The sequence below is a fragment of the Colobus angolensis genome, unplaced genomic scaffold, assembly GCF_000951035.1.
Source record: "Colobus angolensis palliatus isolate OR3802 unplaced genomic scaffold, Cang.pa_1.0 Scaffold794, whole genome shotgun sequence".
Lineage (NCBI taxonomy): Eukaryota > Metazoa > Chordata > Mammalia > Primates > Cercopithecidae > Colobus > Colobus angolensis.
Window position 1 is genome coordinate 141,417 of NW_012121754.1, and position 23,970 is coordinate 165,386.

Sequence of the window (23,970 nt, forward strand, 5' to 3'; positions counted from 1 at the left end):
ACTGCTCTTATTTACAGAGAGAAAGCGGTTGGAAGCCAAGCAACGGGAAGACATCTGGGAAGGCAGAGACCAGTCTGCAGTTTGAACATCACTCAATGAAAGGGATAATTCCATGAATCAGAAAATGTTTCCATAGTCTTCAGATAAGAGGATCCTTCCAGAGCTCTGTGTACATGCAGATGTGCATGTTAAAGAGATAAAGTGATCGAGACAAGGACTGACTAGGTATAGAAGGAAGACAGACTTCTGTCTTCACTCCTAAATGCAGTTCTTTGGAATCACCCTACTATGGTGGGCATAGTAGGGAGCCATCAACTAGGAAGAAACGTGGGAGATGTGAATTCCAGGAGTCCCCTGGACAGGGCAAGTCATGTTAGTGTGGGTCACACTTCCAAGATATTTAAAGCAAATACAAAAGAGAGCAGAGGATTCAAACCGCAAGAATGGGAGATTTAGGCCCTGCAAAGGCAGAGCATTCCTTAGTACCTCACAAAACAGAATAATACTGGAGGCAGAGTAGGGGGTGGATAGAGAGTGGTTAGTACAAAGAGACAGAACAGTGTCTGGTTTACTTGGCCTACACAGAATCTACACTGCTGGTTCCAGAACTCCAAAGTTGGTGAACTACAGGAGATGTGGGTAGTTAGACTCCAAAGTTTGTACTGAGGTCAGTGCCTGGGACCATTCCAGCTGTACTGCAGCCAGGGGGGATGCCAGCTTCATTCCTCAGAGTAAACCAACCTTGGGAGCTGTGTGCCAGTTCCAGTGTAAGCAGTAATACCATGTTGTAAGAGCAGACATTAAAGCCCATTTTATGACATATCACTGTGGCGTTTGTTGAGTTTTGTCATTCCAACAAGAAATAGGAGAGGAGCTTTCTTCTTATCCTCATGCCTATAGTGCTGTGCATAGGTTAAATGGATCTGTTGTTTTTCTTGAATCCCAGTGAGTAGAGAATTGATCATCTCTCTGCCTCAGTATACTACAAAAGTGATTATCCTGGGACTGGTATCTGGTAGCTCCTGTCCTCTTCATATCTTCTTTGTGCACCCGCATTCCAACCTTTTTCTTGCCTTCTGCCATCTTTGCAACTCTGATACCCTGAAGAAGACATGTGGCACACCAGCGTGTTCTTGATATGATCTTCTCAACCTATGCCAGAGGTACTTGGCAAGCAGCACCAGACCATCCGTTATGATGACGAGCAGCCAGGATAAAATAAACACCTCTGGACACTGAGAGATTTCCTAAAGGATGTGGACAAGTCAAAGCCATCAACTCAGGCTTTATCCATCTCATATCTGCATTCTCAGTGTTTTTGGAAAGTAGTTCTGCGCTGAAGAAATGGTAGCACTAGACCTTAAGGTGCCGAGGTGGCAAGAAATAGTGGCTCATTGTGCTTTCAGCTAGGATAACAGCCTCATGTTTTAATGATTTAGTGCCCATGACAATGATGGATTATAAGCATTATCTAGAACATGGTAGAGTAGGGCTCTATTCAGATGTTTCTCAAATGACACTGGCCTTGGATCTTGATCCTTACCCAACTATGCCTGCTGCTATTGAGATATTATAGCCGTCTCCCAGTTCCTCAGCATTGTTTTCCTCATTCGTGGTCGGTTCTCCTAGTGTTCTTTGTTCATGTTCAGTGACTCCATTCCAAATTTAGGGATGAAATAAGTTGTCTCTTGACCCTCTCCACTAATACTTTGTCCAAGTGCCTCTCTCTTTGGCTTTTAGCAACAAGACTCCTGCTCTTTGTCTTTATGGCAGACTTCTCTAAGATAGTTCTGTTTGAACAGTACGGCTCCATTTGAAAGGAAATGCAGGGAATTGTAGCCTGACTTCATACTGAATGGTGTATCTCTGAGTTATACCTTTGCTCTGTTTTGGTTCTTCAAGGCCAAGAGTGACCTTGGGCAGTACAAAAGAGATGACTACTCCTGTCACTTGTCTGTGAGGATGCCTCTTTCTGGCTACACTTTAGCTTTTAAAGGCATTGTTAGTGGTAACATATAGCCCCATGTTGATTTCCCAGTTTTCTTGTAATCTTCATAATTTCAGTAACTTACTTTGGTTCTCATTCTAATGCTGTATGCTAGTAGTCTATCCTGTTTTTCAGCCAATAGCCACCTCTAACTTTCAGATTTATCCTTATAACCAGACCCAGAGAAAGGATTTTTTTTTTTTTCGCCTACACTCGAAAATTATGGAGTGTTGCTGCTTCTACCATTAGTAGAGAATGTGCTTTTTAGTTACATTATTCAAGCAGTTGGGATTGATGTACACTAGCTGGAGGTAAGAGCTCCTGCTATGACCCAGCACAGACTATATTGAGCTTTTCCAGATGGGAAATAAATCCTTGGGCACATCCAAGCCATGCTTTCTCAAGATGAGTTAGCTGGAGAGCACCCTGTAGCTGCCACTGGCGCTCTTGTTAGATACTCAGGAAGATAGCTAATGTACTCTGCTGTGCATATGTGTTGAACATCTAAATCTCAGGATTACCTAGAATTTAGTAGAAAAGTACATTTCCCATGAGTTCTGATATGCTCTCCATAGAGTGAAAGTCTTTGTAGAATAAAGGTAAGTTAGGCTTCTGAAGACTGACATTCTTAGCACCTTAGTGTCTCTGAGGCTAAAGTATGCTGAGGTGAAAGTCTTCTGACATTTTTGGTTCTGCCTGGAATTTGGTGGTTGGTATTCTGTTAACATTCCTCATCTAGTTATAAGTCATGCCAGCCACCAGTCTTCCCATGTCCTTCCCTTTCAGCTCAGAGTTGTAACAGCACAACCCTTGTATGGCCTTTTCCAAGAATTAGAACTGACTGCACCTATCAAACGTGTGATGTGGCAACAAGGCTGAGACCAGAGCTAGCTGGTGGCTGGCTGCCTGGCCTGCTTTTTTGGGCCCTCTTAGAAACTGGATCCAGCAAGCAGTTGTGGGTAACCTCCCTGCCTGAATCTAGTCATCAGTCACCACATGCTCCCCTGCTAGCTGCACATTCTTTCACAGACCATTAGTTGCATGTGTGAGCATAATGTTGTTACTGTTTGGGGGATGTTTGCTGGATCCAACAGGAAATCAGTCCTTCCCTTGTTTACCTAAACTGCCATGCCAAAATATAATGCTCCCTCTGCCTAATGAAGGAGACGAGGGAGTTGAGGAGAGGTAAGGTCGGGGAGAAGGAAGAAAGTACTTCTTTGTATTCACAGAGGGTTCCCCAGAACATGTCCCTTTTTACTCCCTAAGGAGGGGGTAGCTCTTGTGATGTGGTGGCTCTTGTGATGTGGTGGGGGTAGTGCTGTTGTAAATCTGCTCCATCTGCTACCATTTATTTTGGCTTTGCAGCCTTGATTATAAAAGTTTACAGTCCTCAGACTTTACCTTCTTGTCCCTATCCTTCACCCCTTAACCTTTCTAACCCGTGTTTCAGCTCTGAGCCTGGGGAGGCTGACTGGGAAGCAGTCTTATGTCTGATTGGAGAAATGTAGATGGGCAGTCATGAGAAGCATGTGTGCCCTGTGCATCCCAGGCCCTGGCTCTGTGGGAGGGAAAAGGGTAGGACTGTGGTTTTGGGGCGTGTACATAATCACAGCTGGTCTGGTCTTTGTAGCAGTCCATAATGAGCAACCTTTTTTGGCATTAGGGTGTCAGTCCTGTAAGGATCATCACTAAAGTTTGTCTCAGTGGAGAAAAGATCAAGAATCATGTCAAGAAGACCATGGGGTTTTATTCTACTTGAGCGAGAGCAAATCACAGCCCCATCAAGCAGGAATGGTGGCCTTTCCCAGGTTCCATCCTTAACTACACCGACTGTTCCCCCTTCTGATTTCTCCATGGTCTTCTGTCTCTCACTCTGCCAGACTTGTTTTCATATCTCCATAGAGATGAGTAGCTTGTTTGATGTTCTTTCCATGGCAAAAATTTATTCAATGCAAAGTTCACTTCAGACACTTGGTTGGGACTTGAAGCTTAGACCAATCCTGAGATGCGTGGTGATCCTGAGAGAGATCAGACTGCCTGCCAGGTAAATCGTCCATATTTTTTCCTTGGCAGAGGCCCTGACAGGGCCTGGGATCCATGTTACCTCAGCGGTCTTTCTGCTTGGCCTACTCTTGCTGCTCTGTAGGAAGGCCCTATCTGGCCATTTCTGTGAAACTTGCCCCTTCTCAAGCACTCAGTAACTGTTGGTGTTGGCCCATCAGGCAATAAGGGGATGCCCGAGGTCTGTGCTTCCAAGGATAATAGAAACACCCATGTGTGTGGTAGGATAAAGGTGGGACACTAAAGAACAGAGTGTGAGAGGTGAGTTGTAAATAATAACAGATGGAGAAAGGATTGGATCCACCAGCTTCTCTGCCAGTTGTGATTTTGATACAAGTTGTGTTGCTTTGAGCTCCTAGCAGAGAGCTAACACTATCTGCTGTGTATTTTGGTACTCTGTCCTATACTCCTCCAAGACATTTGCAAAGCACCACTTAGATGGGGGACTGGGCCATAGTCCATCCCTAAAGAACTGAAAGCTCCTGAACCCCGCAACTCTGGCAAGATTCAGAGATGACTGGGTTTCCTTATAGAAGAGGAGCTCAGCTGAGCAAAGCCTGGAAGCCACATTCCAGGCCCTTAGGGGGTAGGCCCAGTGCCATCCTGAAGAAGCAGTACCATCTGGATTGGTGATCTTGCCATCAAAAGGCTTCCTGAGCAGGTTCTTGGTGCCCCTTGGCACTGGCCCTTTTCTCTGAGTTGGGACTCTGAAGGGCATGGCTCCAGTAAGCTGAGGTATCTGGTGTATTGGCAGCAGCTAGGAGTGTGCAGTGAGGGCTTCAGATGAGGTTGTTCCTGAGACGCTGTTCTTGCTCCAGGGAGAGTTCTGCATTGGCTGGGTATGAATTCCCTGTGGGCCAAAGGAAAACAGGTAAGCAGCCAACCTTACCACAGTCTCATCCTTTCCCTGACAACTTACATAGATCCACTCTGCCCAGCTCATCCTTTATATCAAGTCAGTCATGGCATGGGCACAGACACCAGTCATTCTATAGAAATAGGCCTGGGGCAGTTGTGTGGTTTCAGGAACATCAGGAAGAACAGGCTGTTGATTGGAAAGGGCTGTGCTAGTTATTCTCCTCTGCCTCCCTCCCCAGGTTCATTCTCTGCCCTTTTTTTTCTCTGTGCCCTAGGAAGCTGACCCCTAGCGATTACATCACTCTGGTTCCTTTGTCTTCTTTTTTTTTGTTTGAGTTGGGTCAATGGAAAGCAACAGCAGAAGGTCAGAGGGTGGAAGGAGAGAGGCCAAATATTCTTTCCCCTACTTTGGCCCTGTGGTTCTGGCAGTGATGGTCTATGACTCCTGCTCCAGCTAGGTTCACCCTCCTTCATAACTCTGGCTTGCACCTGGCTGCAAAACAGCCCTTGCCCCTCTTCAAGCCTAAAGCAGGTAACAGTTTTCTACTTTATTTATGCTTGATGTCTCAGCACCCCTTGTTTCCTTATAAATAGTCCTTTAATTAAATAACCTCAGACTCTCACCTGAGTGTGCCTTCTGTTTTCTGCAGGGACCCTGTTGGGTCCTAAACACTGGCAAGATGACCTGCAGGACTGCATTATTTTTCTTGTCCTTGTCACTGCCTGGGAACCCTTGCAGCCTGATTCCAGCATTATGGAGGATCTGCTGTCTCCGTGTGTGGAGACTTGGATTCTAGTTCCTGGCTCCTCTCAATATCCCTGTTTCATTTAAGTGGCAGCATAATCTACTCAGCCACACAAATTCAAAACCTTAGACTGTTCTTCCTTTTCTCATTTTCGTCCATCTGTTGCCACGGTTATTTTTTGAAAACCTAAATGATCTTTTGCTTCCTTGACTGAAATTTGTCAATAGTTCCCAGAAGCCCACAGGATAAAATCCATTATCTTAGAACTATCACAACCCTCCCTGCAAAAAGCTCTAGTACTTAGTAGGTTTGAAGTATACAGCCTCATTTTACAAAACAGAAAACTCAGGTCGTGATTTCCTCACTGTCCTCCAGCTAGAAAGTGGTGGGACTGGATTCGGGAACCAGTGACACCTTCCGAAGCCCAGTCCTGTGCTCTTTCTTTACTCTTCCCATCTTTGACTTTGGCCCCTCCTTCAAAACTCAGCTCAAATACTGCTTCTGTGAAGCTTGTGCTAGCCCCCATCCAGTTGCTTTCTGTCTGTGCTTGCTCAGCATTCAGTCCACACATTAGTAGTACTGGGGCTATTTGCATGTGTGCATACCCCATCTGACACTTACATTCCCAGTGTCTGGGGCACAGCGTTCAACACAACAGTGAGCCTTAATAAATGTTTGTTGACTGAATGAACAACTCTGCCCATCCCACCGCACATATGCAAGTATGGGTGTGAATGCACATCCCATAGCAAATATAGGCATTTTTAACCCTTGAAGATAAAGGGAGTCTTTACTGACAGGTAGAACAGCCCCTCTTCTCTGACCCCACTGGATGATGATGCTTCCTCTGACTGATGCTACCAATCCTGTAAGTGGCCCTGTTTTCCATGGTCCCCTTCTTGCAAGCAGTGATCACAGCTGGAGACAGCAACACAGAGCAAGAGGACTTCTACTTTTACCTGTGAGGACCCTAACCCTGACTTCTACATGAAAGAGAAAGGAAAAATAATGGACTTGAAAGTACTGACGTGGCTTGAGGTGACAGGAAAGAGTCTAGGACAGATTGGAAACTGAGTTTACAATCGAACAGCCCTAAGTGCACACAGGGATGTAGAAGATGTAGTTACTGGGTGAAGCCAATGGTCTGACCAGTTCTAGAAGTCTGCCTTGTAAGATGTCAAAGGAAATGCATCTCTCTCCCATCCATAGCCTTTTACAAACCACACACATACAAGTCACACACTGGAGTGTGGGAGCAGAGAGTACATTTACAGTCTTCCAGCTCCCTGAGCCTATACATGACTGATTCCACAGTGGCTCGGAGTTACCTGTGTGGCAGTTGTGCAGCCAGACCCGATGCCCATCATACTTGCAGCGGCACTGCATCATATTGTTGGAGAAATCTGACTCTGCCACCTCATAGTGGGGGTTCACAATCACCTGGAGTGAAAGAGGGGACAACTGAAAATGGATGGTTTGGTTTCTGAATGAGTTGACTGTGGCTGTGATAATCCCTTACATGTGTTTCTATTTGCTTCATTAATTCTTACAATTACCCAGGCGGTAGGCACTGATGTTCCCATTTTACAGATAGGGACTGAGAAGTTCCAACTGAGAAGCTGATTTATCCAGTGTTCACTGAATCAGGACTCAAACCCAGGTTCGCTGGATCCAGCTTGAGTGTTACTTCCCTAATAGGACAGCTCCTTTTAGTGACAGGCCTGTCGGAAACCCTATATGGGAAATTCTCTCCCTTCATTTGCCCTCAGGGAAAGTTTTAGAACATCTGGAGGAAATTGGGCTCTGTGGAGAATCCCCCAGCTACCTTACCTGGAAGATATAGTTCCCAGGGCCCACATCTGTGATATCCACCCACTGGCAATCAATGTCATGCCGGTAGGTGTCCCAGCAGCCTACAGTCACTCCCTGTTCCCCAAAGTTGGCACACGCGTAGCGCCGCTGCAGTCCTGTAAGGAAGGGGACAGCTTTTGAGACAAGAGCAAGCACTCTGCTAGGTCTTCTATTTGCTTTACCAGTTCAGTGTCATCATGCCTGGTTCACAGATTAAGGACCGTCAGAGCTAGAATCCTGCTATGAATCCAGCACCATAACAAACCACATTTGTGACAAAGGTATGATTCATTTGATTCGTTTGACTGCTCCAGTGCAAATCCCTGTGAACTAGGAACTGTGGTTGGAAGATTCCAACCCTCCTGTGCTAATTTATTTGTGCATCTGCCTATCCGTCCTTCCAACGCTCTAAAGATCCGGTGTTTACCATGCTGTTCCTAAGGGTTAGGGACTGCGGGTATGCAGACAGGAAGCAGACAATGCTTGCCCTCCGCGAGCTCAGCAGAGATAGGACAGGTCTGCAACTCTTTTCCAAGACAGAAAGTGCTGAGTGTTTTAAAAGAAGAACAATGTGCGTGGGGAATTCAGAGGAAGTAAAAACCTCCCGTGTAAGATTTCAGAAGGTAAGAAATTGCCTTGATTGCTAACTTTTCAAGCCAGGGTCTCCAGGTGCCTTGGGCTGCTGAACAGAGTGGAGAGAAGCCTGATCTCAAAGGGGCTGAAGAACATAACAAGAGGAGATGCTGGTAGGTGCTGACAGGAAACCACATACCTGTGGGGCAGTTTGTGTCCTCCAGACAGAAGCTGGCCTTGTGCCCCTCAGCCACCTTGGAGCCATTGAGAGTGAGGAGGTCGTAGTGGGTGAAGACCTCAATGCTGTGGTAATGCCTGCAGAAGGGATAGAGCTGTCAGTGCGGCAGCAACAGGAGAGAGGGGCCTCTCTGGAGGGGCTGGTACGGAAGACAGGCACCAGGCCCCATCGTGACCCGAGAGGAAACTTACAATAGTAGGCAGTGCCCTTCTCCCTCCCAAACCCAAGATTAGTATGACACACAGCCTACTTTGCTGGCTTCCATGCCAGGCAGCAAGCACAGCTGCCCCCATCACCTAGAGTCTCAACCCAGGCAAGAGGTAGAAGCCCTGCCCTGGTCGCCTCCAGGAGGCTGGTGCCTGACAGCAAGGCCTGAACTGGAGGGAGAGGTGGAGCACCAGGTCTCTGAGCAGCCTAGGAGCTGAGCTGCTGAGAAGAGGGTCCCTGTCAGCCTGGGACCAAATTGCTACCATTGTTTCCAATCCAGTTATAATGACAGCTCTGTTCATGCTACAGGGAAAGGTGCTTATTATCTCAGGCGAGACCAAGTCCCAAAGTCATCGCCCATTGCTCTGCACTTCCTCCACCCATGACTGTGTTCTGAAGAAAAAAAATGCTGCCTTTGTCACAGGCATTGTCTCTCCCTCTCTCTGGTCTGGAAGCTCCTGATAGGAAAGAATGTTCATTGTCCCTTTTTTAGTGCCAGTCTGTTCATGCTGTTCTTTGAGGGCCTTGCCTTGCTGCTGAAGGAACCAGCGAGCTTTTCCTGCAGAGCCAACACCCTGGATGGGATGTCTATTTTGGGCCTCCAGGTTCCTGGGAGTCCCCACTTTACCTGGCTTCTGAAGACAAGGCCTGTGATCCAACATAGGAAAAGTGTCAAATACCATTCTAACAGAACAAATCTGCTGGCGGTGACGCCTCTGTGGGATGTTGCTGTGGGAAACAGACCCCACGGGCACCACTGACATAGTGAAGGTGACAGCGATGGAGGGGCAGGTGGATGCCACTGTCCTCACTGCCTCCTGCAGGCAAGGCCAGCAAGGAGAGCGCACACCCCTCCCTGGAAAGCTTGCCTGTGGCCAGGGAAGGACCAAACTGCTCCCTGGACCCTGTTTTTTGTTCCTAACCCTCTAGTGCCAAGGCATGGGCAGGCTCTAACCTGTGGCACTGGTGCCAAACCCAGCTTTCGCGTCCAGTCTTTGGACGAAAGTCTGTCCGGCCCAGGTTGTAGATCTGTGTGGAGAAGCGCAGTAGGCGCCGGTATCCATAGGGCCAGTCCATGTGATCCGCAGACTCGGAGAGGCAGTTCTCCTCGTGGGCACAATACAGCTGGCTGAGCGGGCGGTCCTCCAGGTAGGCTGTCTCCTGCACTAGCTGGGCGTTCATCACCAGGTCTGGTGCACCTGGGGCAACAGAGGTCATGGCAGTGACTTAGAGGGTGGAAAGGCAGCCAGTCTTAGTCTCCAGCACAGAGGGCAGGCTTGCCCCCGGATTAAACCCTCCGGGAGGACCCCACAAAAAAAGGGCAGTTTTAAGAGTCAGGAGATGGTGAGTTCTAATAACACTTAAAGGAAGTCTATCACCTTAACCTGGGAGGCAGCTACAGTGTCATGGTTAAGCTTGCTGGGTTTGGAGCCAGGCCACCTGGGTTCGTTCTTGGCTTTCTGACTGTATAATTCACCAGCTGTGTAACTGCTTAACCATTTTGTCTCTCATTTTCATCATCTGTAAGATGAAGATAATAGTGATATTAATGTGATGACACCTGTAACATGTCTGGCCCACAGTAAACATGCGGTTGAAGTAAGCTAGTATTTCTTTTGTAAAATTCTTTTAAGTCTGTAAAGTGCCTTTATGTAGCTTAGTTCATATAATCCTCTCAGAAAGCTCTGCTGATACCTAACTTGGACACTTTGCCTGTATCGTCACTAAAAATCATTATCACTAAAGTAGTCCTGGGCGGAAGTGAGGCCCTGCCACACCGCTGACCACAGCATGAATGCCACCTGGGCAGGCCGGCCGCAGCTTGCCCTAGGCTGGAGCCATCTGCTCCTGGCAGTTGGCCATGTGGGGCCCTGTGGTATATATTGGAGAGAGCCAGGAAGTGCCCACTGACAAAGAGTTCCTTAGGGAAAGAAGGCGAGCTTTCAGAAAGAATGAGAAGAGAAAAAGGAAAGAAAGCAATGTGAAAAGCCAGGGAGGAAAAGCAGGTGGTCACAGAGGCTGCAGGTTGGCTGGCTGTGCCCAGCTGTCATGAAGCATCCATCAAATGTGTTCAAGAAGAGAGCTGCCACTGTAGGCAGTGGAGCAGGGAGGGGTTCAAGGTTCCCAGGAAGGGGAGTTGAGTGGGGAGCAGGCTCCCCACGTGCTGGGAGGCCTTGGTGATGAGGAGACCCACTCTGATGCCCCATCCCTGCAGGGGAGGGTCTGATGGATGGGCCCAGGGTTCTCACCAGGGTTCCCTGGACAGAAAGAAAGCCAAGAGCTCACTGAAAAAGGTTAAGGATGTCTTGGTGTTGAAATTTGGCCAAGAAGGTCAAGTGGCCACTTGGGTTGATGCTATCTGTAGCCTCTGGACTGGGTATAGTCCATCTTGGCACTGACCTGGTTGGGAGATGTCAGAGTTGCTGCTGCCTTAAGAATCTGGGTTTGTGGGGCAGAGCAGTGCCACGGATGGCCTGGTCCCAAAACCTTTTGGGTAAATCCCACAGCTCAGGAAGAGAACACACAGCTGGGCCTTGGCCCCGGGTGTGCTCACATTTGTATGTCCTCTACGACAGCTTTCAAACTGCTTTTCTGACTACAAACCACAGTAAGAAATACATTTTATGCTGTAACCCAGTACACACATAGTTCCAAGGAAAACTGCCCTTGCTGTTTTCTGTCCTGTTCCATTGTTTGAAACTGTTGTTCATAACCCAAAGTTGAAAACGGCCATTCTGTGTCCTTGTGCTTTCTCATGTTCTCAGTGTTCTTTCTCACAGTAACTCCGTGAGGGAGCAGGGTATGGATCCTGATGGGACGGGTGATTTGGCCACACAGCTGGGAAATGGCAGAGCTGGTACGTTCATTCCCCCATGCTGCTGGCCGTAGGCCTGGGACCAGCATGCAGGGCCTTCCCTGAGGAGGAGCACAGGCCTACCTGTCCCCAGCCCTGTGAGCCCTCCGTCACTCACTGTCCATGCAGGAGACTCCAGCCAGGAAGCGCCCGCCGCCATGGGAGCAGTGCACCGGCCCATGCCTCTGGCACTGCTGCAGGGCCAGCTCTGTGCCTGAGCAGCGCACCCCGCTCATCACCACCTCTTGGGCCCTCGGCATCCCCGACCAGTACCAGGTTTCCTAAGAAAACAGCCAGTGTCACCCAATCAGCGTGACTTTGGAGTCACCTCCTGACTCCCATCTGAGGTGTGGCCCCAGTCGTACCACCCCCACCAGGTTGTGTCCAGCCTGGGCCCGAAATCTTTAGTGATGAGAACCCATATTCCCTGGGGCAGTCCATGACACATTTGGACCCTTGTGATGTTAGAAATCCCTTCCACGTATGGAAGTAAAAATCCACCCACCGTGGCTTCCACTACACGCCTCCCTCTTCCAGACAGCAGAGGGGGGTCCTGTTCCCCATCCTTCTGCCCGGGGGCTGTGCTCCCATTTCCCCAGCTGCTCCTCAAGCGGCCCAGATCGTCATTTGTGCTCAGGGTTGCCCAGTCGGCATTGTGCGGCAGCCCAGTGTGGGTGCAGGTGCAGAGGTTTCTCTTGCAGTCACACCTAAGTCCTCTTGATTTTATTTTTTGATGTATTTTAGATCTATCCACTTATTTCCCCTGGACTGCCTGGTCCAGTCCAGCCTCATTTCTCACCTGGGCTACTACAGTAGCCTCCTGAGTGTGTTTCCTTGCATTCATGTTAGTCTCCACCCAACTGTTTTCCAAACAGCAAAGGAAGAAATCTTTTAAACATGTGGATTGCAAGTTTTGAGTGATCTTGCCCCTGCCTCCTCTGCCCTCATGCTTGACAGCACTCTCTCCAGAGCCACTCTACAACCCTGGCCCTGATTTCCTCAGCTGAATCAAGCTTTCTCTGGCCACAGGGCTTTTGCATAAGCTGTTCATTCCTCCTCCACCTTGTCTGACTAACTTCTATTCATCTTTCCTGCAGACACAACCGTGTCCCTCATTGACCATTTCATTAAGGACTATGTCTTCTTGTTTACCACACTGTTCCCAACACTCGGCATCATGTCAGCTCATAGTTTCACTCAGTAATGAATTGCCAAATGGGTAAAGAGGCAGCAGCTTTAGCACAGGAAGTTTTGGGCCTCAGTCCAGGAGGGTGAGAGCTCATGCGGAAGAAACAACACAGGAACCTACCTTGTGGGCATGGATGGCAAAACCCAGGCCAAGCTGTCGGCAGGCCACCATGGCTTCGGTGAGCCCCCAGTTTTCACTGCACACACTCCCCCAGCGTGGGACTCCGTTCACCTCCACCCGCACCTCCAACAGCCCCTCCTCAGGGATGCGCCCACCAGCCAAGCGCACCTGCAATGGTGAGGGGTGTGTGAGGAGCGGGGTAGCCTTGCAGGGAAGAGCTTAGGGCTGTGAGCCTGGAGGGCTGCTCAGACCAACTCACTGTGTTGCCCTAGACAAGATAGTCCCCTTCTCTGCCTCGGTCTCCTCTGTAAGGTAAGGACAGTGTAGCAGGTAGTCTCTAATGTCCCTGCCTACTAGAGAAATCTGACTCAAAGTGCCTGGACCAGGGGCTCTTCCTCCTGCTCTGGCACTTGCCCTCCACCATTAACGACAACTGGCAATTTGCAGAGGGCTTTCATGCCCCTCGCCTCATTCACAGTGACCCCCTGAGAGCGTGAACCCGTTTTACAGTGGCACCAGCGACTTGCTCACAGTCCACATTAGCACCGATACTGCCCTGAGCATCCCACACAGACTACCTTGTGCCGACAGCCCTGTGGCTGTCTTTCCCAGGCACCTTCTTTCTCAGCTTCACAGGGGACCCGAGACGGGTGTGGGAGGAGCACATCCATCTGCAGAGCCCCTGTGACCTCTGACATTTCAGAGGGGCTGCAGCCAGGCCGGCTGTAAGGGAAGGCAGACTGGTGCCCAAAGCAGAAGCGCTAGCCGCTTCTCCTGGACCTCTCCCCGCTAGCTTGATGTGGTGTCCTGGGGGCTCCCCAGGGTTTCCTGGCCCCCAGCCTGAGGCCATGCTCAGACCCAAACTCACCTGATTCTGAAAGCCCATGTTAGGGACATTGCACCTGACAGCAGCATCATTCTCATGTTGACAACCATTCTGAGACCCTTCTAGGGCAGGGCAGTCACTGAGGGTCCGCTCATACCCCCTGCAGCGCACCTCACTCAGGTGGATGGGCCCTAGCCCTAGACAGGGAGAGAGGTGCTGTGTGCAAGGCTCCATCTCCATAACCCCGCACCTGTGGCTTCCCCTTCACAGAGGGGGAGAATTTTCTGTCCTGGCCCTGTCATCCCAGGGCCTTCAAGACATGGACCAGTGGCATACCCAGGCCTTCTCACCCCTCCCCAGGCCACCTCACTCACCTTGGCCCAGCCGGGCCCCAAAGAGGGCCTCCCGAGCAGAGCCAAAGCCCAGCTGACGACACACGACACTGGCAGAGATGAGGTTCCACCTGTGGTCACAGACCGTGCCCCACTGGCGGTTCACGAGCACTTCCACCCGGCCCTCGCCCACCTGGGCCCCGGAGCGCAGGCGCACCCTCAGCTCCTGCTGGGAGAAACCTGCTTCAGGGACGGCCGAGGAGGAGGCAGCCAGCAGGGGCTGAGCCACCACAGCAGAATCCCAAACGGGACTCCTTCAAGCTCCATGGCGGTGGCCAGAGCCAAGGGTGGGGAGTTCCAGTCCTGCCTCTGACTTCCTATAGCTGTCATCCTGAATAAGCTGTTTTTCTTGATCTCCATTTCTTCAATAACCAATCACCACCACAGCCTCATCAAAGATGTCGTCTCAAGTGTGGCGCTGAGGCATGTGTACCACCTCACGAGGCCACCCCAGTGTGGCGCTGAGGCGTCTCTACCGCCTCATGAGCACTGGCTGATCTCCTCTTTATAACAAAGGAGCAGGCTCAGTACTGGCCCTCAGCGGGATGTAGTTAGGATTTAATTACTGTTTTTACGGTCACCTTCTATTCAAGGCGAGTGATGTCAGCTTTCCATTTATGGTAGGGCTATATATGATTCCCTTTAAATACATTCCAAGGTTCTACAGTTCTGTGATTCACTCTCCTCCTCCCAGTCTGGTTCCTCTCTCCTGCATGTCCTGGACCTCCCTGCACCCCTCACCAGGCAGGGTCCCGCCCGTGCCTCCAAGCTGTGGTGTGGGTGCAGGGCCCCCAGGGCTCACCTCTGCCCGGGACCCTTTGCGTTGTGGCTTTGTCTTTGGTGGGCGGAAGCGAGGCCCTGCCACACAGCTGACCACAGCGTGCATGCCACCTGGGCAGGCTGGCTGCAGCTTGCCCCGGATTGGAGCCACCTGCACCTGGCAGTTGGCTATGTGGGGCTCTGTCCCCAGGCAGGTGACCCGGTGGATCCAAAAGGAGTTCTTATTCGTCAGGCTCTTCAGCCTAGAAGACAAGGGGGATTGAGGGTGGAGGAAGGGCTGAGGGAAGAGCGTGAGGACTAAGGGAGGCCAAGGTAGAAAGGAGGGGATAGAGGCCCTTCATGCCACACCCTGTTGCTTCCTCCCCCAAGGGTGCTGCTCCTCACCTAGATTTAGGGTCCCTCATCTTCAGATCCCAGACTTTCCTGTTATGGGAGAAAACAGATAGGAGATGGAAGGGGTGTGGAAGTCCCACCCCCTGCCACCTGGTTCCTCATAGTTGTCCATAAGTTTGCACAGGACTTTACATTTTGTAAACTTGTTCATAAATCTTATTTCAATGCTGAGTTTCACAGCAGCCCTGATGGGGTGGCCACCTCACAAATAACAATTTTACAAGGAAGGCAAGCAAGGTCCCTCAGCCAGGCCTAGAGTGGGGACAGGCGGATCAAGCTTGCCCTCTCCCAAGTCCAGAGGAAGGGGAGCATTTAGGGAGGGCCCAAGAGAAGGAGCCCTCTGGGGACAGGTGGGAGGTGAAGGCCTTGCTGGTGGGGGCGGCCCCAGAGACACCCAGGCTATCATCAGGCCTGCCCTCCTCATGGGTGGCAGGCGAGTCAGCGAGACCTAGGTGTGCAATTACCAGGCAGGGGGAGTCGGGCTGCATCCCAGGATCCCCAAGGATGGAGCCAGGGGCTGGCCACCACTCATGTTTCCTCAGGACAGTGGTCCTCTAAGTCAAAGACACAAGGACACTGCAACAAGGGCCTTCTAACCCTTTAGGGAAGCAGGATCAAACTGATTGGGGTGGATGAAGCAGATGACTCACATGTACCACGGGAGATTTCTCCCTTGATGAGAAACACCCGTCTTCCCTGACACGGATCTGGCAGAACCGTGACTGTGGCTGTCGTTTACTGGTTGATGGAATCAGCTGTGACAGTTCAGCCATGTTTCTGACAATATTTTTATGTCTCCTCTCTCCAGGCTCCTACCCCATGCCTCGCTTACACGCAACCCAGTCACAGTCTGGCTTGGACCAGAGCTGAGGAAATTCATGAGGGAAGAGTTGGAATATTCACAGTAGAATTGAGGATGGAGGCCCAGAGGCCCTACCCAAAGCCCTAAAACCAGTCACTGGCTGAACTGAGGCCAGAACAGTTTGTCTAAACTCTACATGTGGGTGTCACTGAAAGTATCTGCAGGGAAGTCTAGGGTTTTAACCAGGGACACGCAGTTTTATGTTCGATTGTTTTCACGGGGCCGGGAGGGGGCGCACATTCTGTACCTAGTTAGTTCTGTTTACATAATTCAACAGTGCAGTGTTTACTTTCTGACTGTTTCTAGGTATTTCCCAGGATCCTGAAGGTCCTCCTCATTCACTTTCCTGTTTATTATTCTGAGGCACCCATGAAGCAGGAAATCTGGGCACATTTCTCAGTAGGGCCTGTTTTCTCTCCCCCAGTCCCAACACCTGCTGGATGTCCTGCCACAGACAACACCACTGCCACTCAGTCCTCACTGAACTCTGCGAGGTCCCACATGCCACACACATGACACACTCACCTGTGTGCACACTTACTTGCCCCTTACATGAGTCCACACTCAGGCTCATGCACACACCCTACATCACATGCAGGCACATGCACACACACTCAGTCCCTGCCCCACAACCCTGCCTCCTGTGGGACTTACACCAGCCGCTCTCCTACCTGTAGTAGTGGCTGTCGACAGGCACCTCGCTGGGGAAGCCCAGCATCCCGCACACCACCCTGCTGTTGTTCATGGTCCAGCCCTGGTCACACACCTGCCGCCAGTGGCCCTCATACTTCACCTCCACGGCTCCCTCGGTCACTGGGCTATGCTGCTTGGCACTGGCAAGGATGGGCTTGAGCCGCACCTCCTCCAGCCGCCGGCCCTGCAGGGTACACAGTCACCAGTGGGCTTCAGGACTCCCCGCTGCAGATCTGCATGCAGAAAGGCTGGGGCTTGAGCTTGTAGAGACCATCCCACCCAGCCCCATCATTGAACAGGCCAGGAAACTGAGGCCCAGAGAGGGGGAGGCATTATCAAAGGCCATAGAGTACGTTCAAGGCAGAACCTCAGCTTGTCTAAGCCCTTTCCCACAGTTCCTTGAATTTGTCAAACTGGAGAGAACTAGGCAGATCTGGCCCTCCCTGGGATCAGGATGGGAGCCGTTGGAGTCTGGGAGGCTTTTGCTGGGCATGGAAGGGCCTTCTCCGTGCCACCCTGAGAGAGCTGAGATGGGCATAGACCAGCCACTTGAGACCATAGCAGGATCCTTTGGCCCACAAGACCCCCCAGCCCTAGCCCTGGGATGACTTAGACCAGTACAGAGTCCCATTCACAACGTGTTTCAGTGACCAGCTATCCTGAGGCTGGAGGCTGCCTGGCAGCAGAGCCCTGCCCTGCCTGCTCCTGTTTGGCTTGGGCTGTTTTTAGCTCAGGGTTGTTTGTGCTGGGAAGAGGCAGCAATTGTGGCCAGGCCTCGTGGATGAGGGAGCCCCTTACCCCACTGCTGTCTCCCTTATGGGAGCAGCTTCTGTGATTCCCAGTGGGGTCAGCTGTGGTCCTCTGGCCTGCCTTGCCTCAGGCTGGGGCCCTCTATTTATGCACCTGCTACAGGGCACACTCAGGAATCAGGGCCCCAGGGATGATGCTCAGTGCAAACTGCACCCTTTCCCCTTGCTCCTGTAGGCCTACCTTCTGGGGGGCTCTCTGTCCTCTGACCCAGCCCTTGGCTCAGACCAGAGCCTGAACAGCCCCCTCACCTGGGGCCCAAGGGCATTGGAGACGGTTTCAGAAAGGTAGCCACGATGGCGCCTGGGGTGGCATATCACCCCTACGTCTTCAGAGTGACTGCAGTCACTGACACCCCAGCCATTAGACCCGCACTGGTCCAGGGAGCTCTCCGTGCCCACACAGCGCACATTGTCCAGCCAGATGGGTCCTGTGGAGTGGGGGTGATGCTCAAAGATGGCACAAAGAGGCAGGTCACAGGCTCTGCCTCCTACATAGGACCCCATGCTTACCAAGTCACCTCTTCCAAACCCTGGGAGAAAGTGGCAGAGAGGAGGAAGTTCGGGTCTCCTGGAGAATTCGTATTTATAACCCTGCCTGCTACCTCCTTTGGGCACTGGGTCTTACAGAATCTGTTTTTGGAAAATGCCAGGTAGCTCTAGGAGTCAGACCTACCCATTTCCCCATTTTTTTATACAACATTCTCTAAGCACCCACTGTGTGCCAATTGCTATGTTCAAGGAACTTGGAGTTTAGTGGTGGTGACGGCAGTGGCCTTATTACAGGAGAGAATGGGAGGGTGGGAGCAGGGGCTATGTGCAGCTGAGGCACTCAGGAAATGCCTTGTGGAGGAGGTCACGTGAGCAAGGAATCAAAGGATGGGTGGGTGTCAGTAAGTCCAACCTGAGAGAAGACTGTTACCATCTCCTTGCCATCCCACTGGGTGGCACCAGTCACTCACCCTCCCCTTGGCCATACTTGGCACTGTGGGCCCAGGTCAAGGCAGCTTCGAAGCCCAGCTGGCGGCAAGCCACTGTGGCCTCCTGGAGAGCAAAGTTGTCATCACACACGGTGCCCCACTGGCCCTGGTGCAGCACCTCCAGGCGGCCCTCCTCTGGCTTGCTCTCTGGACCCACCAGCCGGAGCTTGGTGGTGCCCAGTGACTGTGGCCTGCTGGGAGGGGGCTGGCCTAGCAGCAGCAGGAACAGAGAGAAGGTGGCTGGTGGGGACCACGCCATGGTGACTTCAAGGACAGCTGAGGTCAAGATACCTGAGGAATGAGTAAACGTGACAGTGATCACCACCTCTACCCAGATCTCAGGCCTCTTCAGCAATTTGGCAGCTCCTGGCAAGACAAACGAAAGAAGACTCCCTGAGAGAAAAAGAAAGAGTGAGTGAGAGAGAGAGAGAGAGAGAGAGAGAGAGAGAGAGAGAGAGTGTGTGTGTGTGTGTGCGCGCGCGTGCATAGTGGCATTAATTGAGTCTGGGCCAGTTTAGCTGATTTGGCTCAAATCCACCACATTTGCCATGTGACCCTGAGGAAGCTTAAGCTTAACCTCACTGAGTCTCAGTCTCCTCATCTGTAAAATGGGGATAGTAACCTCCATCTCACAGTGTTGTTGAGTGTTAAATAAAACACTGTATGGAAAGTGCTTAGCAAAGTCCTAGCGTTGGCGAGTACACAATAAACAGCTGCTATTACATACCTAAAGTCTTATGTGTAGGTAGACGAGGTCATCCGCCCTCAGGTCAAGACTATCTACCCCAGGGGCACTGCCACCACCTTCTGATGTTCCTAGCACCCTAATCAAATGTGTGAAATGTCGCCTTCACCCTAGAAGGCACATGGAAGGCTGGAGCGGAAAGGGCTATTAGAGGGGCATCAAGGACTCCACCGCTCATTGGCTGTGTGGGTCGGGCAAGTCTCTTCAACTCTCTAAGTCCTAACTGTCTCTTTTTTTTTTTTTTTGAGATGGAGTCTCGCTCTGTTGCTCAGGCTAGAGTGCGCTCACTGCAACCTCCGCCTCCCAGGTTTAAGCAATTCTCTGCCTCAGCCTCCTGAGTAGCTGGGATTACAGGTGCCCACCACCATGCCCAGCTAAGTTTTTTGTATTTGTAGTAGAGACGGGGGTTTCACCATCTTGGCCAGGCTGGTCTTGAACTCCTAACCTCGTGATCCACCCGCCTCGGCCTCCCGAAGTGCTGGGATTACAGGCGTGAGCCAGCGCACCCGGCCCTGACTCTCTATTTCTAAAGTGAGGAGATGGAACCACGTATCATCTGATCCCTCCTGCAGCTTGGATAGCCTATGATAGCCTCGCATCCATCTAGGTGTATGATTCATGCAGATTCAATACACATTTTTGGAATACTTGCTTCAGGCCAGGTGCTGGGACACAGAAATGAAGACATCAAACACCCTCCCTACCTTCATGAAGCTCAAGCAAGAATTAGGGAACCCTTTCAAAGAAGGGACACTTAACCTGAGCCTTATTGGGCGAATAAGATTCTCCCAGGTGAGAAAAGGGGCATTCAAGGTAAAGAGAAGAGGACTAGGAAAGAGGGAAAGAGGTGAGTTTATGCAAGAGCAGGAAGTGCCCTTCTCTTACCCCAGACTACAGTGTGGGGGCTTGGAGGAGAAAGAGATGGAGGGATGAGCTGGGGCCAAAGATCAAGGGCCTTGTGTACCACACAGAGGGTTTGCCTTCATCCTGTAGGAAATGAGGGGCCAGGGGAGGGTTTCAGGCAGTAAACAGAGAGGGCCTCTGTCTCCAGGAGGCTGTAATCAGATGTTCTTTGGGTCCTTAGAGAGAGGATGAGGCTGGGGGCAGTTCCTCTCCCCCTCACACAGCAGCCTTGGTCCTGGGACCAGCAGGTGGAGAAGGGCATAGAGGAGAGAGTCACAGCTGGTTAGAGCTGTCAGAGACCTCTGGAGCCACCAAAGCTGAAACTCCTTCAGCAAGGCTCTGCTGCCGAGGGGAGCTGAGGCCAACCTGGAACGGGATGGAGAAGATGGGCTAAGAAAGCCCATTCTGTCACGAGGTCAGGAGATCGAGACCATCCTGGCTAACATGGTGAAACCCCGTCTCCACTAAAAAAATACAAAAAACTAGCCAGGCAAGGTGGCGGGCGCCTGTAGTCCCAGCTACTCGGGAGGCTAAGGCAGGAGAATGGCGTAAACCCGGGAGGCGGAGCTTGCAGTGAGCCAAGATCCGGCCACTGCACTCCAGCCTGGGCGACAGAGCGAGACTCCGTCTCAAAAAAAAAGAAAGCCCATTCTGATGAGACCTGCCTCTTCCACGGCCATGGGGGGAATCCTGCAGCTCATCCGCTTGAGTGGGAAGGCTCTCACAGGCCCCTGCCACTCTCACTTCCATGGATGGCATCTGCCCCACTCCCTCTCACCAGCCTTGGCCAGCAGGGCTGTGTGGAGTGGGCTCCTAAAAGTGCACTAGACAGGTTCTGGGAATGAAGCTCCATGGGAGTGGGGATGTGTCGTGTCCCCAGTGTCCAATATAGTGTCAGGTGTGTAGGTGGCGCTCATTCATATCTGTGGTTGCATGGGTGGGAAGTGGCAGCACAGTGCTTGAGAGCACAGGCTGGATGGTCAGACTGCTGGGGTTCAAATCCTGCCTCCACCAGTTCACTTCTAAGTGATCTTGGGCCAGCGATTTAGTTTCTCCCTGCCTCAGTATCTCCCTCTGAAAAGTGGGGATAATAATAGCAACTATCTCATAGGATTTTTGTAAAGATTAAATGAAGAAACATTAAACCCTTAGAAGAGCAAGCATTCAGTAACAATGAACTATTATTATTATTATTATTATTGAGATGGATTTTTGCTTGTCACCCAGGCTGCAGTGCAATAGCACAAACTTGCCTCACTGCAACCTCTGCCTCTCTGGTTCAAGTGATTATCTTGCCTCAGCGTCCCAAGTAGCTGGGATTACAGGCATTCGCCAACACGCCCAGCTAATTTATTTGTATTTTTAGTAGAGACAGGGTTTCATCTTGTCTGCTCTTGAACTCCTGACCTCAGGTGATCCACCCACCTTGGCCTCCCAAAGTGCTGGGATTACCAGCGTAAGCCACCGCACCCGGCCAACAATGAACTATTATTAACAGCTACTGTGAGAGCTATGATAGAACCATTGGTCTAGATTGGTCCCACCTCCTCTCTATACGAAGAAGGAAATGGAGGCCACGTCCAATCTCAACTGCAAGTCCTTGGCATTCCTCTTTGCAACATTCTCTAGATTTGCCCCTTTTCCCTCCACGTACACTACAGAGCCTAGATGCTCCCCTCTCCACTCCCTGAGACTGTGTAGGGGCTGCCTTCCCATTCTCACCTCTGCAGCTCTCCCCCTCTGACCCCTCCCACACTTCCTTTCCAGACTGAAACACTGTCTTCTGCATGTCAGGGCCTGTGGGGGCTCCCAGCTGGCTGTCCCACGAGCAGAGTGCTCTCCATTGTTTCCCATTCCCTCCTCTGAGCTCCCCGGAAGAGGAGGTAGATAGCCAGGGACTGAGCCAAACCACTCCCCAGATGGCAAGAAAGGATGGGATGGATCAGGCTCAGGTCCCTCAGCTGTTAGGACCCAGTGGTCACACTGGGTCTCGGCTGAGTGATGACCACACCTCCTCTGCCACCCCCAGGAGTCAGGATGCTCCTATCTCTGCCGCCAAATTGTGTCCAGTGTCAATTGTGTTCCTTTCTCTGAGTCTCAGCTACAAAACCTGTAAAACGAGGGGGTGGCACTCGAGGGCCCCCCTATACAACATGCTCTGATGGGGCCCAGGGTAGGCTGGGCAGGTCTGCTGTTTGACTCGTGGCTGAAGTCCCCGCCCCGCTGAGGAGGTCTTATTACAGGCTATGGACAGCCCCAGGCCAGCAGCTCCTTCCTCTCCAAGGGACCAACCTGAGGGCATGGGAGGGCTTCTGCTGTAGGACCCTGGGGTCTGGGCCAGGGAAGCTCCCTTCCGTGAACGCTGCTGGAAGGTAGGGGGATGGCAGCGGGAACCAAGAGTCAGATGCAGGGAGAGCCCCTCTTATCGGCCTTCCTGCCCACTATAGGCCCCCCAGAGCTTTTGCTCACACCAAACTATAGCCTTCATCTCCCAGCCTCCAAGCCTTTGCTCTCTCTGTTCCTTTCCCTCTAAGATTGTTAAACTCCTACACATCCCGCAGCACCAGCTCAAATGCCACCCCCTCCATTAAGCCCTCCCACAAAGCCTTCCACAAAGCACATTGTGTGTTTGCTTCCTGAGGCCACAACCAGACTGTACATATCTGTTCCCCTAGCGCTGAGCACAGAGAACCAAGCTGTGCATCCTCCCTCAAAGAAGGAAGCAGCCTCAAAAGTGGCCGTTACTTTCCCAAATGAAGGAGAAGTGGACAGAGGAGGGAAGGAAGGTGGAGGGGAAAGAGGAGGGGAGGGAAGTGAGGATAATAATTACACATTTTAAAATACAGATTAAATACTTATCTCCATTTTACAGACGAGAAGATAAGGTCCAGGGAAGTCAAGTAACTTGCCCAGTCAGGATTCAAACCCAGGCAGCCTGGCTAGACGCCGGGCTCTCAAAACCACCAAGAATGAATGTTGGAAGAGGGGGAAGAGGAAAGGAAGGCAGGGAGCAGACTGAAATTCCACCGTGTTCTGGTGGATGTATGACCCAGGCCCTGATGTGAGGGCACTGCGCAGGGTGCTCTTCGCTGAATGCCACCGAGTGACAGATCCAAGACCTTGCCAGCTTGAGGCACAGAGGCACCTGCTCCAGGTGTGCCAGGAGATGCTGGGACCTGGCCTGACCTAGCACAGGTAGGGAGGGCTGGAAGACAGCAAATGCCTGTATTCAAGAGAGAGCATGGGGGGTGCTGTCCTGAGGGCGCAGCAACTTTGGGATGGCTCATCTCTTCACTGCAGTTCGGCAGCTCTTCACAGCAGCCTCCTCTCAGTCCTGTGGCCTCCCCGGGGTTACTGACTCTGTGGACCCGAAGCAGTGCCAACAAATGGTCTCTGAGCTGTACCTGTCCGGGCTAGGAAAGGGGGGGCTCAAAGTCTTCTGTCCCCTTCCCTTCCGTGTTTCTGTCACACGCCGACCCCCAACATAATCAGCTCCGGTCTGGATAGTTGGAGAGCCCAGATCAGCCCTGGCTCTTTGTCCCCCAAGTCGTAAGTGTGACATCTGAACCTGCCTTGCCCCTTCCCTGTCTCCTCCCTAGGAGAAGGTAGAGCAATGGTTACACACGGCCACAAACAAGACATGCAAGCACCCCTGAGGCCTGGGCGCACCACTCAGGGCGGGCCTTGGGCCAAGCTCCCAAACGTGGTTACTTGTCCAGTTGGAAGCAGGTTGGCGAGCGACTGGAGGGCTGGGCTGAGGGTCCATGCGACCCCCTAGGCCCAGTCTCCAGGAACCCTCAGAGGCCTGCAGACCCACAGAGAGACAGAAGTACAGACGGGACAGCAAGAGGCAGACCAAGAGGCAGACGCGGGGCGCGGGGCCAGGGGCCAGGGCCAGGCCAGGCG

General features: G+C 51.7%; 2 protein-coding genes across 3 annotated transcripts in view; one reads left to right on the forward strand and one right to left on the reverse strand.

Annotated features, from left to right (window-relative positions):
* The window catches only part of R3HCC1L (R3H domain and coiled-coil containing 1-like), a 114,969-nt gene extending 114,146 nt beyond the window's left edge, over positions 1-823 (forward strand). For both annotated transcript variants that reach the window (XM_011928747.1, XM_011928746.1), the window contains one exon: positions 18-823. In XM_011928747.1, coding sequence (XP_011784137.1) covers positions 18-85 — 68 coding nt within the window. In that variant the 3' untranslated portion in view covers positions 86-823. The remainder of the gene's footprint in view (positions 1-17) is intronic.
* Positions 824-3,610: 2,787 nt separating this feature from the next.
* Positions 3,611-23,970, reverse strand: part of LOXL4 (lysyl oxidase-like 4) — a 21,033-nt gene continuing 673 nt past the window's right edge. Inside the window, exons 2-15 of the mRNA XM_011928749.1 lie at positions 18,399-18,707; positions 17,689-17,867; positions 16,609-16,814; positions 15,067-15,105; positions 14,705-14,924; positions 13,885-14,068; positions 13,553-13,707; positions 12,685-12,852; positions 11,494-11,656; positions 9,477-9,720; positions 8,276-8,391; positions 7,483-7,619; positions 6,981-7,092; positions 3,611-4,898 (exon numbers count right to left, since the gene is read on the reverse strand). Coding sequence (XP_011784139.1) covers positions 4,828-4,898; positions 6,981-7,092; positions 7,483-7,619; positions 8,276-8,391; positions 9,477-9,720; positions 11,494-11,656; positions 12,685-12,852; positions 13,553-13,707; positions 13,885-14,068; positions 14,705-14,924; positions 15,067-15,105; positions 16,609-16,814; positions 17,689-17,867; positions 18,399-18,675 — 2,271 coding nt within the window. The 5' untranslated portion in view covers positions 18,676-18,707 and the 3' untranslated portion in view covers positions 3,611-4,827. The remainder of the gene's footprint in view (positions 4,899-6,980; positions 7,093-7,482; positions 7,620-8,275; positions 8,392-9,476; positions 9,721-11,493; positions 11,657-12,684; positions 12,853-13,552; positions 13,708-13,884; positions 14,069-14,704; positions 14,925-15,066; positions 15,106-16,608; positions 16,815-17,688; positions 17,868-18,398; positions 18,708-23,970) is intronic.